Genomic DNA, 14,074 nt, shown 5'->3' with positions numbered 1-14,074 from the left:
TCTAAATCAACTGAGTTAATGTAATGTAGATCAAATACAATTTTCTTGTTTGATCTTGGGTAATTTTACCTTGAACTAAATGATTTGAGCACCCGTCTGGCATTAGGTTTTTAATTGTTTTTGGTTGTGAAAATTTTAATTAAGTTTCTAATTCCTCCCAGTTTTTAACTATGCGGTTTTCTTGGTGTATGCATTTTGTCTCTGAAGAAACCTAAGTGGAGAAAAATTTCCTGTGACAAGCAGTCAACTGGATATAGCTATTTAAAACAAAGTTCACAAAGTAACCACTCTCCATTTGAGAAAGAAAAGATAGATGAATTTAATAGGCTGTATACTAAAGGCTGTATTCTGCACAAATTCCCTCTCAGAAACTGCCACATAAAATTACATTAGCTATAGACTTACTGAGGATTTGTAGAGGAGAGACTTCTTGAACAGAGAAGTTTTTTTCTTGATTGGGAAGGAAATTAAAATGTTTGCAAAAAATATTTTGCAATAAAAATGTCAACTGTAATAGCAAAAATGCACAGGGATGGCATCTTTCTGAGATAGAGTTAAAAAGGATGTGAATGTAGTGGGTAAGAGAACAAATAATGTTTCTATATGAGGTGGTTTTTTTCTTTCTTTCATATAGAATGCTGGGCAGTTAAGGAAGGGGCTGCTTTTCAGGATAACTCTCCTGATGTCTGGAGGGGCCAGTATACTTTACATACGCTGGAGGATTATGGGCACAGGGCCACCGGCTTTCACTGAAGTAGACAACCCAGCTTCATTTGCAGACAGTCTGTTTGTGAGAGTAAGTTATGAAGTTGCTTTTTTTCTGGCCAGCTCAGAACATTTGTCTTTGTCATCAAATTGAGTTTTCTGTTCTTCAAAGAAACAATAAAGTAGGCAATCTTTAAGTTTCAAGATGTGTGATAAGTCACCTTCACTTGTGCTCCTGTGATGATTTTCTGCAATTTTTTTAATATACTTTTCTGCAATTTTTTAGTATACCTTTCATATTCTTTGCATTCAATTTAGCATGCACTGTACACATTGATGTACTTTTCCATTTACTCACTACTTTTGCTATGTATGCAAGAAGTTAGGTTTTGCTGATTTTCATCCCTTTTCCACATACTGTGCTTAAGTTTTCATCCATTCTTTCGCAACTGAAGAAAATAGCATTAAGTTCTAGTCTGATGTATTTAGAGTATGTCTTGACTATATACCTCTGATGGCATTAAGGCTCTTTCTGAAGATGGAGAATGAAGGGTGAAGACAGTGGGTGATGTCTTTTTTGACGTTTTCTCCTGTGGGAGATCCTTTTTACATGTGGATATTGGCTGGGCAGCACAGAATTGCATTTCCCTGCTCTGAACAAGAGAGCCACCTAACTATGTTTAAAAAAAATTAATTTCACAGCTGTAAAGGAAATCTATATGTAAATAGTTGTAGTGTAGCAGTATTTATGGCCTCTTTATTGTATAAGATATGTTTTCTGAAAAGGGAAATGAGAGAATAGAGAAGGACTAAAGTTGCCCTTCCCCCCCAAGTTTAGTATCAAGTAAATGTTTGTTTTCTTTTTGACTGACAGGCTATAAACTATAATTACTACTATTCGCTGAATGCATGGTTGCTGTTGTGTCCCTGGTGGCTATGTTTTGATTGGTCAATGGGCTGCATACCCCTCATTAAATCCGTCAGCGACTGGAGGATAATTGCACTAGCAGCACTTTGGTTCTGCCTAATTGGTCTGATATGCCAAGCTCTGTGCTCAGAAGACAGCCATAAGAGAAGGTAAGAGACAGTGATGAATTTTAAATGCCTGGCCAACTTGAGTACAGTATTATTTTGTTAAATCCACTAGTGATAATTTTAACAATTCAGTGGAACCAGTGTCTAGCAAATGCAGTTCAGATAAATATTTATAGCTGTCATTACAGTTTTATCCCAATTTGGGCCCATCACTGTATACCGACTAGTGGGAAACAGAGTTGGAGGAGGAGGCATGGATGGCTGCTCTATTTTTTCTCCTGAAATGGTATTTTGAGATCCTTAACACTGTAGGTGGTAAAAGGTAATATGTGTTCAAAACACAGTAGAAAATTATGTATGTTGTTGCCCTTACTTCTTACAAGTCATCATTTCCTTTAATCTTCTCCTAATAATGAGAGAGGAGATGCGCCTTTCAGTTCTTCAAAAATTTTCAACTTCTCAATCATAGAATGGTTTGAGTTGGAAGGGACCTTAAAGATCAGATAACTCCAGTCCCCCTGCCATGGGCAGGGACACCTTCCATGAGGTCAGGCTTCTCAAAGCCCCATCCATCCTGACGTTAAACACTTCCAGGGATGGGGCATCCACAACCTCTCTGGGCAACCTGTTCCAGTGCCCCATCGCCCTCACAGTGAAGAACTTCCTTAGATCTAATCTAAACCTACTCTCTTCCAACTTAAAGCCATCAGCCCTTGTCCTAACACTACATGTCCTTTTGAAAAGTCCCTCTCTAGCTCTCTTTTAGCCCCCATTAGATACTGAAAGGCTGCTAGAAGGTCTCCCTGGAACCTTCTCTTCTCCAGGATAAACAACTCCAACTCTCTCAGCTTGTCCTCATAGGAGAGGTGCTCCAGCCCTCTGATCCTCTCCGTGGCTCTCTTCTGTATTCACTCTAACAGGTCCACGTCCTTCTTATCTGGGGGACCCCAGAGCTGAATGCAGCACTCCAGGTGGGGTCTCACAAGAGCGAGTAGAGGGGCAGAATCACCTCCCTCAACCAGCTGGTCCCACTGCTTTTGATACAGACCAGAATATGATTGGCTTGTAGGCTACAAGTACACATTGCTGGGTTGTCTTCAGCCTCTCATCAACCAACACCCCAAAGTTGTTCTTCTCAGGACTGCTCTCAATCCATTTTCTATCCAGCCTGTCTTTGTGCTTGGGATTGCCCTGACCCAGGTGCAGGACCTTGCACTTGGACTTCATGAACTTCATGAGGTTTGCACTAGCCTACTTGTCAAGGTCCCTCTGGATGGCATCTGTTCCCTCCAGTGTGTCCTGCACACACAGCTTGGTGTCACCTGCAAACTTGCTGAAGGGTGCACTCTATCCCGCTGTCCATGTCACCAACAAAGATGGTAAACAGCATTGATAAAAATACCAACCCCTGAGGAACTCTCCTTGTCCCTGGCTTCACTTGGATATTGAGCCATTGACTGCAACTCTTTGAGTCCGACCATCCATCCAATTCCTTATTCACCAAGTGGTCCATACATCAAATCCGTGTCTCTCCAATTTAGAGACAAGGATGCCATGCGGAACAGTGTCAAATGCTGTGCAAGAGTCCAGGTAGATGACACCAGTTGCTCTTCCCTTATCCACCAATGCTGTAACCCCATTGTAGAAAGCCACAAAATTTGTCAGGCACAGTTTGTCCTTAGTGAAGCTTAGACTGGCTTTCACCTATCACCTCCTTATTTTCCATGTGCCTTAGCATAGTTTCCAGGAGGATCTGCTCCATGATCTTGCCAGGCACAGAGGTGATCTATTGACCTGTAGTTTCCCGTCTCTGCCTTTTTTCTTTTTTTAAAAAATGGGGATTACGTTTCCCCTTTTCTAGTCAGTGGGAACTTCACCAGACCGTCATGACTCCTCAAATGTGATGGCTAGGGGCTTAGCACCACCTTAGCAACTTCATCCAACAGTTCCCTCAGGATCCGCAGATGCATCTTATCCCATGGACTTGTGCACCTTCAGGTTCCTTGGATGTTCTCGAACCTGACCTTTTCCTACAGCAGGCAGTTCTTCATTCTCCCAGTCCCTGCCTTTACCTTCTGTAACTCGAGCGGTGTCACCAGAGCACTTGCTGGTGAAGACCAAGGCAGAAAGGTTGTTGTACCTCAGCCTCCTCCGTGTCCTGGGTAACCAGGTTTTCCATTTTCTTCCAGAGAGGACCCACGTTTTCCACAGTCTTCCTTTTATCACCAACATAAGTCATTCTATTGTTCAGAATGCATTTTTTTTTCCTTTTCTGTGGTATTCTGTAATTTCATCTATTCCCTCTCATCCCCTCAAATGTTAACAGCCCACCTGCCTGCCTTTCTGCCATTCCCATAGTTATTTGCACAAATAAATCATTTTGGAGAGGGTTGGAATTCTTGCTAAAAGTGGTGTCATAGTTGCTAGTAAAAATGCACTAACTAAGCCTATGTTGCTAAACAGTTTGTAGTAAAAAGTAAAGACAAAAAGTATAATGAAGGGCTAGGATGCTTGAGGATGAGAAAGGAGCAAGAGGGCACATCTACATTACAGTGTAGAGATTTGCTTGTAATAAATTAGAATAGAAAATTATCATGCCTGTGGCCTTTGTAAGAAATACCTGACCCAGACCTGAAGTTCTTATTCCCTTTTGTCAGGTCTGTAAAAGTGAGGTACTTAGTCTCATTTGTCAGAGCTCTCTACAGTCCATAGTTACCTGCTGCGCTAACTTCGATACCTAAAACAAGGAAGACAAACCGCCCTCAAAAAGTGTGTGTCTCTGCTGACTGTAGAAAGACCATAGATTGCTAACTTTCAAGTGGTTAACCACAATGGTTTCTACTATTGATGTGTTTGTTAGGAAAGAAAATGCTCTCTCAATTGGATGCGCACCTAGGTTTCTTTTTTAATAATGATGTATGTTTTTTTCCATTACCGTCTTACTAGTTCCAAAAATAGACAGGTAGCTTTTACCATTACTTTTTCTGCTTGTGTATTTTAAATAGGAGTTATGTAAATAATGTGTAATGGGGCTATTTTCTGGCCCGGAAGCATGAATATTGCTTTTCTAGAAATTACAGCAACAATTTTAAAAGTGCCTGATGGAATGAAATGTCAAAACCTCACTGAAATTTAATCTGATCTTGTTAGTAGCTATCGAAGTCCGTGCTTGAATGCCCTGTTCCATGTGCACATCCTTCTACAATGTTTAAATAAAGTTTATTTGTTAAGTAGAAAAGGTATCTTTTGTTAAAAAAAGAAAAGGAAATCTTTTGTTAAGATTTGGGAATTAATTTGGGAATCTGTTTCTTGTTTGCAGAATCCTTACACTGGGACTTGGATTTCTTATTATCCCTTTTCTTCCTGCAAGTAATCTGTTCTTCCGAGTGGGATTTGTTATTGCAGAGAGAGTCATCTACCTCCCCAGTATTGGATATTGTATTCTCTTTACATATGGATTTAGTCTCTTGAGTAAGCAAGCCAAGAAAAAGGTACCATCAAAACAATCAGTAAAGTTGATGATGAAGTGCTTCAGTTGGAAGATTTGTTTTTTAACTTTCCTCTCTTTCCTTAAGAAAATTCTTGCTGTGGCAGTACTTGGAATCTTGTTGATAAATGTTATGCGCTGCACATTCCGCAGCAGTCAGTGGAGATCAGAAGAACAGCTTTTTAGGAGTGCACTGTCTGTGTGCCCTCTGAATGCTAAAGTAAGTCACTCGTGGACTTCTAATATTTTTTTTCTTTTTTTTTAAGTGTTTTGAAATTTGAGGTCAAGGAGGTGTTATGCATAGTTAATATATTGTGCTACAGTGTTATTCACAGTCTTGCTTGGTGCAAGAGTGATATTGACATGTCAGACACCTAAATTACAGTGATAGCATACTCAAAAAAACAGACAGTGCAAATTACAATATTGTAATTCAGAACCTGGGGGTGGGAGTGGGGAGGTGAGGGAGGAGGGAGAATGCACTTCAGGAGAGGCATCCAGTTAAATTGGATCTACTGCTAATAAAACCTACTTAAAAGAATTTTGCATATAATTGCAAGTTATTGCAACAAAAATGTCAAAAAGAAGCTAAGTAAGTTGTAGCAATGTATTCAACTGAATAATGCCTATGCTGTTTTTAGAATCTTTTTTGTGTACCTTCCAGTGGTATATAAAGCCACCACAGCTACAGGACAAAGCACCATCTCACCAGTGTAATCACAGGATGTGGGGGTAAAATCTTTGCTCCCACTTCTGCTCTTTTAAAGTGGCTGAATGGGCTAGAGTCTTCAGACATGGGCACTGAGGAAAACTGCAATTTTCCCTGCAAGGCTTAGGGAGGGAACAAGTAAGATAGTGGGACTGGACAGGATGTTTCACTGAGCTGAACAGCAGTGTTCGGCATTGGAGACTGAATCCAACCTGCCAACAGAGGTGACCTCCACAGCAGTCCTTTGGCAGCCAAGAGTGTGATCTGCTGGAGCATACCACAGCCCTGATGCTGTCTGAATTTTAGCAGACGCTCTCTTTGAAGAGCCTGGGAATGGGAATGTGCAGCTTGTCAATAAAAATACATTGATGTTAAAAGATTAGATTTCTGTAATCTAAACTGGTATCTAGACAATACAGATCAAGACACAGACTTTAAAAAGGAACCTGTGAATGCTCAACTTTGCAAACAGAATGATAAATGTAGCATTTCCTGGAATACAAATATGCAACAGTGAGCTGTAAAAAACATTTATGGCCAATATTTACAACATGGTGGTGTCTTTCAGATTTTAATACATAGGAAAAGAGCTATTGTATTTTATTGTGTGGCAGTGGTAGGCAACCATCTTCTTTTTAATGATGACCTCAGTATATCTTGTCTTCTGGATGACAAGCACATACTATAAATGGAGCAAATGCAATCTGTTTTCTTTGTGTATAACTCCATCCATCTGCCATGGTAAGAGTGCTTTAGACAGATCTGTACTCTTTGCCTGTGCTCCAAGCTCCTTGGACTCAAGCCATGTCTGGCTGGGAAGCTGTGTAGCTGTGCTCCCACAGTACTGTGCTTGAGTCGATAAGCTGTGTGCAAGCTACTGAACTAATGCAGCTGGTTTAAAGCCAATGAATGTACGGGGAAAATGAGCTTGTGTTTGTCAACAGTGGGCTCTGTAGACATGCCTGAGCTGTATTTCTGCTGGTGACAGTTCGTGCAAATGGTAAGCGTGGTGATGTGTTTGTAGGCTCACATTCCAATTTTGCTGAAGGAGTAACTTTGAAATCACAGTACTAGGGAACTTTCCGAGGAAAGAATATTAGAGAGTACATGTGTGAAAGCTAATCTCTTGTTTTCTTTATGGACTCAGCTGTATTTATTCAATTTTGACAACGGTAAATGTAAAAATTGGAACTAGGTTCTGTTCTCATCTTCTGTTGTTGTCTTTGAAATTGCAGGCTTCCTTTAAAAATTACTCCACAGGACTTTCTTTCAGTGACCCATTTATTTCAGTGGGAGGCTGGTGAAGACCAAAGAATGGAACATATGTAATAGCTTTTTCTTGTTGTTCTTGGAACATATTTAATATGTGTAATGTGGTCATGCTTTACTTCTATTATGTAGCAGGGTTTCAAAATCTCAACTTCTAACTAGCAACAAAAGCTGTTCGTGTTTTGTGGTACAGCTCTTTTCAATTCCAAATTGTCTGTGTGAGAAGCATAGAGCAAACTTACCCTAATTCTAAATAACAAGTAATAACAGCACTGCCTTCTCTAATTTCAAGACTCATCTTCATTAAACATATCTTTAGATAGACATGAGGAAACAGCATTAAATGAGATTGTCTGGCATAGTAGTGAGTGAATCTGCTACTTTGAGTGATGATGCACTTGGCTCAAGAGATGAAATTTAGGATCAACTTTCATAAATGTTGCCCAGTGATTTAAAAAAATATAGGAAATAATCAGGTACTATAATGAAATCACAAAGATTTTGACACAATACAGATTTTTTAATGTTTTGAATATTTTAAATTTTTTTTAAAATGTTACTTAATTAAGATATTTAAATATAGATATAATGTATAGATTGGTTGCTTGCTTGTGGTTTTTTAAGAGAGAGAGAAAGAAGTATGTTACTGATCTTGGCTAAACATGTCCAGGAGCACATCACACATTTGAACTTGCATAGCCCTGCACTTAGGTTGGTTTCAAAGGTCATTTAACTGAAACATTTGGTACTGTTTTCCTTAGCTGAACAGAAGGGGCCTGTATATTGATTCCACTTCTTCCTTTCATGTTTTTTCATACTGTATAGATTGATTTAATTCCTGGAACTCAGTGATGATGCACACTGGTGTGAGTTAGAACCAGGTCTGTATTGTTTTTGCTAAAGCAAATTTTGTGAACAGTTAGAGAGGCTGTTTTCTCCTGATATTTGATTATATGTTACAGGCAGTTTATAAATATAGGGTATTTCAGCACTACAGACATAAAAGGCTCACTGGAACCAATTTGGCATCTTTTCATTTGATGTCGTTATGTTGTGAGTTCATCCTGGAGTGCTTTGTTGAAGCACTGAAATATCTAGTTACAAACTGTGATAAAAGCATAAGTACTGTTTCACCACATCAGACTACTGGCTTGGATTTTATCTCCTTAGCTTTGGACATCTACATCTGAGTGAGTCAGTCAGGCTCGCTTTATAACTGGGGAGAAGAAACTGTTCCTTTTAGCATGTGGTTCATCACCTTGGACTAAATGACTGACATAAGCCAGGACTGCATCCTAGATCTGTGTGTTTCTTTCCCCTCAGGATAAAAGAAGTCCTGATAACTAGAACATATAGCCACCATTTTTCTTTTCCTAGATTTGAGATAACTGAATGTAAATGATTGTAAATTGTTGTTATTTTGTATGTAACATCTACATTCTCCTTGCTACTGGCTTTTCTTTAAAAGATAGAAAATAATAAACATAATTTTTGGAAAGCCATTTCAGTAGCAACTTTTCAGCAATAATAAGCAAAAAAATTACAATACTCCCAACAGAAGGTTATTAACCATCTGCCTTGAAATACTAGGGTAAGTAACTTTGCACTTGATGCTTTGTGCAAATGGCAATTACTAGAGATACAAGTTTTTACAAGAGACTGGCTATACTAATACTGAAATAGTGCAGTAAGCATTTGTGAGATTGCTTTCTATACTTTCTTAAAACGTCTTGTAAAACCTCTTTGTTACAGAACAAGATTTAGTGCTGTCTAAGGATCTGATCTTTGTTCCTTAAGGAAGCTGATCTAGAGGGCATTTCCTTTGGATATTGAGATTTTTTTTTTCAATGCTATATATCAAAACATTCCTCTTTTGAGGAATTTAACTTAAGTGCTGTGGGTTGTGTTTATAGGGGCTATTTGCAGTGTTTTGCCACCATTTTAGATATCAATTTTTGTGTATACAAGCACAGTCATGCAGAAGAACCTTTAGACAACATTAGCTGCACAAACAAGATGTCAATATCAAAAAGCTTTATTATTATTTGGAAAATACAATTTCAGTAGTAGAAGAAAGAGAAGAGTGATGGCAGAAGCTGGCATTGAACAGAAGCATTTGCATGTTTCTGGAGAAATTTTGACATCTGTGCTTTGTTTCCATCCTCAACAAATGTTCATATTTGCTGAAAAGGTGATTACAAGCACCTAGGTTGAGAGAATAAAACTGGTGATAATAGCAGTGCTCCAGCTGAGGGCATGTACCTCCCAGAAGATGATTTTACATTTTGATTTCCTCCTAAGCTGCTTTGAATAAAAACAAAACAAAAAAATCAGTTTGACAGTAATTTTATTTTTGTACAGGAAAATATAATTTTTCTCTCTCCTCCTCATTTAAATGTGTGTACACATTTAAGCATTTAAATAAGTGTTCAAGTACTATGTTTATCTAACATATAATAATATAGAGTGGTTTTTCTTTTTTGTACTGGCTTCTTAGGCTGATTGAGGTATTGCAAACAGACAAATACAGAGAGCCAATTCTTTGGCTGGGCTATGGTGCTGTGGTTATGTTAACTTAAACAACACCTGTCTGTTGAGATCAAGTAGGTTCTACCCTAGGGTACTTTTACCTGATTGGCCTGATTTCAGAGAATACTGTTGTTATGCATCCCTGAGAAATGCTCCTTTTAGAGCTATTACTGTAAAGTAATTGTCTGTTTAAGATTGATAAAGAAGCATCTGGGTATAATGTAATACGTCATTTCCAGTTAATATTTAATCATTTAATAATGAATTGCTATGCCTGCTCTTAAATTTTTAACCAGGAAAGGCAAATCCTCCCTTCCAGGCTGGCATGCACAATATCTGTCAAAGGCAGAAGAACCACACCTCTAGAGATGAAATTTAAAAACCTCACTGGCCCCTCATTTTTGAAGACCAAATTCTTCCCACCCCAAGGGCTTCCCACAAAGCACTTGTGTCCCCTTGTTGTGCAGGGAGAGGTCATAGGAGAAGTCAAGGAGAGTTACAGTCTTGTGCTTAGCAGACGGCAGGTAGTTATTGCAGGCCTGGTTTGGGGGAGCTAAAGGCTGATCTCAGCATCTCTCTGTCATGGCCAGTGAAGTGAGAGACACAGCTGTATGGCAGAAGTCACATGCACCTCTCAAATGACTGTGTGTGCCTGGAAACCCTTTGCTGGCTCTGTTCATAAGAGCAGCATGTTACTGCATATTTATAATCCATTGTAGAACTGGTTTTGTTATTGGATATTTATGGTAGGCTGGGGAGCTTTTTTTGTGTTTGGTTTAGTTTTTCTTCTCTTCCCTTCTTTAAGAGGAACTAAAGCTACCATTTCTCTTGAAGGGAAATTAGAAAATTTATATACAACAAGGAGCTCTTCATTTTCAGGGGTATTGTATAGAAACATCATTTCCTTTCACACAGAAGCTGAGGACAAAAGAAATACACCATTGAAAATGCTAGTAGTTTATTTAAATAGTTGTGGTATCAGTTTTAATAGTCTTTTTAGTTCAGTTCACAAACATACTTATGCACTTAATATTTCATTTGATGTTTTGACTTAAGAGAATCGATATCTCTCATGTTTCTGCAGACTGCACAATTCTTTTTACATGAGAAAAATATTCTTGCTGCTACTACTTTTGAGATAAAAATGGGTATTAAGACATGTCGTGTTTAAAAAAAAAAAGAGAAAAATAGAATCAGAAAGTGAAATGCTGTTTCCTAACATGAGACAGTTTACATGTGAAAGACTCTCAGGGGTTGGTGTATACCAAGATTTTTCTCATCTGCTTTGTCCCTGGTTTTCAGTCAAATTTCTTTCTTCGGTAATGCTTATGACTTTTGCAAAATGTGTTTAAAAAAATTAACTTTTATAAAGCTTTTTAAAGAAAGAAAGTGAATCAAGTTAAATGTAATTTTGTTTGCTGATATTGAAGTGCAAAGTCAGGTACTTTATGGGCTAATACGCATTATTCAGTTAAATCCTTAATTATTTCTTCTGTTTTGCCACAATGTATCTTTTATCTGGATAAAGTTTGAATATGTAAACTTCAGCATAGATAATCAGAGCAATCCAGTTTGCTAAGAATGTTATAGTGTTCTGAAAAATTTGTGGGAGAGATATACAAATAGAATTCAGTCCTAAGAAACATCTTTCAGGGTACTTCATTTTACTTTAATGACTCCTGGGAAAATGCTATTCCATCTTTTTGGGTTGTTTCACACCGTCAACTGATCTTTATGTTTGGTTATGTCTTGATATAAATGTACCGTTCTGTTGCTTCTTTGCCATAGGCCTTGTCATATTTTTATGAATTTACCAGGATTTTTTTTTCTTGGAAGCTGTGCTAGAACTGCTTTTATGGGATGTTGAATTTGTGTGCTATTTTATATCCTACAGTGTGAGGAGCTGCCTCTGTGTATGCTTAGTAAGCTTTTTAACATCTTTGCTGTCTGTAAAACCAGTGAAAATACTTTCTCGCCCATTCGAAAAAGCATGGAAAATGTTCTTAACTTTATTTGTTGATGGTATGTTACTGCAGAGTCACAATCATATAGAGATGAAATTCAACAATTAAATAGCATACCAACTAGGTTCAAACATAATTGTGTGTGCTGGATCAGTAGGTCCCAGATACTGTGCCAACTGCTATTAAGATTTTTCAGTTGATGGACACATCAGATAAAATCCTTTCTTTGAGTGTAGAAGGTGAATTAGAACTATCTAAATGCATTACAAACCTATCTTTTTGGACTTCAGTCTGAAGTTATTCCTGCATAGTATTTTTGAAAAGATTTAAATTAGATTTTTCAAAGTGTGGAAGAAATTGAAATGTGTGTTTGTTTTAAATGAAGTATATACAGTTTGATTTCAAATAGTAAGGTAGTCAATCTAAATGAGTCCTGATCTAGTTGCTGAGAAATCTCTTTTCAGGAATTAGTACTCACAGTGCTTTTCAACCAGGTAATTAAGAAGATTTGTCTTGAAGTAGGATTTGAGATGTCTTCCAACTCAGATTTGTCCTGAAATTTATTTATTCCTATCTAGACCTTGCTGTAAGTTCAGATCTTCTTCCTTGCAGCCTGAAAGCTCTAGATCAGTCCTTCAGTCTTTTAACAGACAAGGTCTTCAACATAGTGCTGTACACATAATTTCAGAAATGGTCTTTGATACATTTTTATCCTAAGACAATTATTGTGTCTGTTATTTTTTGTTTCTTTTTGAAATATGGAACTTAGTTTTTCTGTGAATGTTGAGTTTCTTCTAGTTTATGCTATAATGAAAGCAAAGTGTAATCAACACTTACATTTCTGTTTCTTCTGCTATGATGGATTTGATTTGAGTCAGACCTTCTCTTACTTACCTGACAAATAAATGAAATTAAGAGCAGGAGGTCTCCATACAAAGTATCTTGTAGGAAGTGTGATGACCTCATTTATAAAACCAGGAAGTGAATAATCTTTCTTAAATGGCTGTAACAGGCAAGCTGATTTATTACTTTATTCCTCAGATTTTGTCTTACTGTCTTCCTTGTATGCATTGCCCAGTCTTAAGTATCAACTTGCACCAAAAGCCAGCATTGAACGACGCAAGTGCTGACTATTTCTATTTGCAGAAGGAATTTTTAGCTACTTGGCTCCACAAAATATCTGACTGTATGGCATCTGGTAGAATGTCCATCTGTGTTTTCAGGTGCACTACAATGTTGGCAAAAACCTGGCTGACAAAGGAAATCAAAGTGCTGCAATCAAATACTACAGAGAAGCTGTAAGGTATTAGGAATTTTACTGCTTTAATGATCTGTCCTAAAACTACTTTCATGTTTAACATGAAGAAAATGCTTAGGTATTCATTTTTGTGTTCTGCAGCATTGCAGAGCTAGCAATTTGCATATATTAATACATGTCCCATACATAATAATCATCTCTTAAATTTTAAATTTTAGGTTGAATCCGAAATACGTACATGCCATGAACAACCTTGGAAATATGCTGAAAGAAAGAAATGAGCTCCATGAAGCAGAGGAGTTGCTGTCCTTAGCTGTACAAATACAGTATGTTTAGAACAATGCTAAGCAGTGTTTTGCACCGAGCCAAAATAATACAATAGGATCCTGTGTTTCAAATGCTTAATTGTCCTCTCTCTTGGTGTGTTTTCCCAATTTGCTCAGACCTGATTTTGCTGCTGCATGGATGAATCTAGGAATAGTACAGAACAGTTTAAGAAGATTTGAAGAGGCAGAGCAAAGCTACTGGACAGCAATTAAACACAGGAAAAAATATCCAGACTGTTACTACAATTTAGGGCGGTTGGTAAGTGCTTTTGAATAAATGATAGCTATGACTGGAATCTGTGCATCTCTGTGTGTGTATGTGTATATATATATATATATATATGTATATGTATATATATATTTATATAATTCTGCTGTACTGTTAAAAGCTGTTATTCCAGTTTGCTTGTATTGTATTACAGGATGATTTCACACTTTTAGTAGCTTTTCCTATTGCTTTCCTGGTATGCTTCCTTCCATACAGCTTTGGTAGTCCTACTTTTTCATATAAAGAGGTGTAAACAAAAATACAGATTTTGGTGCCGTTTTTGGGGGTTTTTTTGAATATATTTCCTAATATTAGACTGTTTCACATTCATTAGTATATTGTTTGGTAGTAGAACTATGCTGAAAAATTCAAATCTGATTTTTGGAAATATTTATATTAAATATTTACTAATCCTCTTGTGTAGATTTCTAAATTTTATGCTGATTTTTCTCCCTATCCTATTGGTACATGCGTATTTAAAGACAAGCCTCGTTCCCAGACATAAGCAGAGGAAAATCAGTATA

General features: G+C 37.5%; 1 protein-coding gene across 2 annotated transcripts in view; it reads left to right on the top strand.

The window, feature by feature from the left end:
- The window catches only part of TMTC4 (transmembrane O-mannosyltransferase targeting cadherins 4), a 58,309-nt gene that overhangs the window by 30,556 nt on the left and 13,679 nt on the right, over positions 1-14,074 (top strand). For both annotated transcript variants that reach the window (XM_027730769.2, XM_027730772.2), the window contains exons 8-14: positions 635-796; positions 1,580-1,782; positions 5,060-5,231; positions 5,316-5,447; positions 12,922-13,001; positions 13,175-13,282; positions 13,400-13,541. In XM_027730769.2, coding sequence (XP_027586570.1) covers positions 635-796; positions 1,580-1,782; positions 5,060-5,231; positions 5,316-5,447; positions 12,922-13,001; positions 13,175-13,282; positions 13,400-13,541 — 999 coding nt within the window. The remainder of the gene's footprint in view (positions 1-634; positions 797-1,579; positions 1,783-5,059; positions 5,232-5,315; positions 5,448-12,921; positions 13,002-13,174; positions 13,283-13,399; positions 13,542-14,074) is intronic.

The sequence above is a fragment of the Pipra filicauda genome, unplaced genomic scaffold (genome assembly GCF_003945595.2).
Source record: "Pipra filicauda isolate LSUMZ 115617 unplaced genomic scaffold, ASM394559v2 scaffold125_size2111803_pilon, whole genome shotgun sequence".
Taxonomy (NCBI): domain Eukaryota; kingdom Metazoa; phylum Chordata; class Aves; order Passeriformes; family Pipridae; genus Pipra; species Pipra filicauda.
This window is presented reverse-complemented; position numbering and strand designations above follow the sequence as displayed.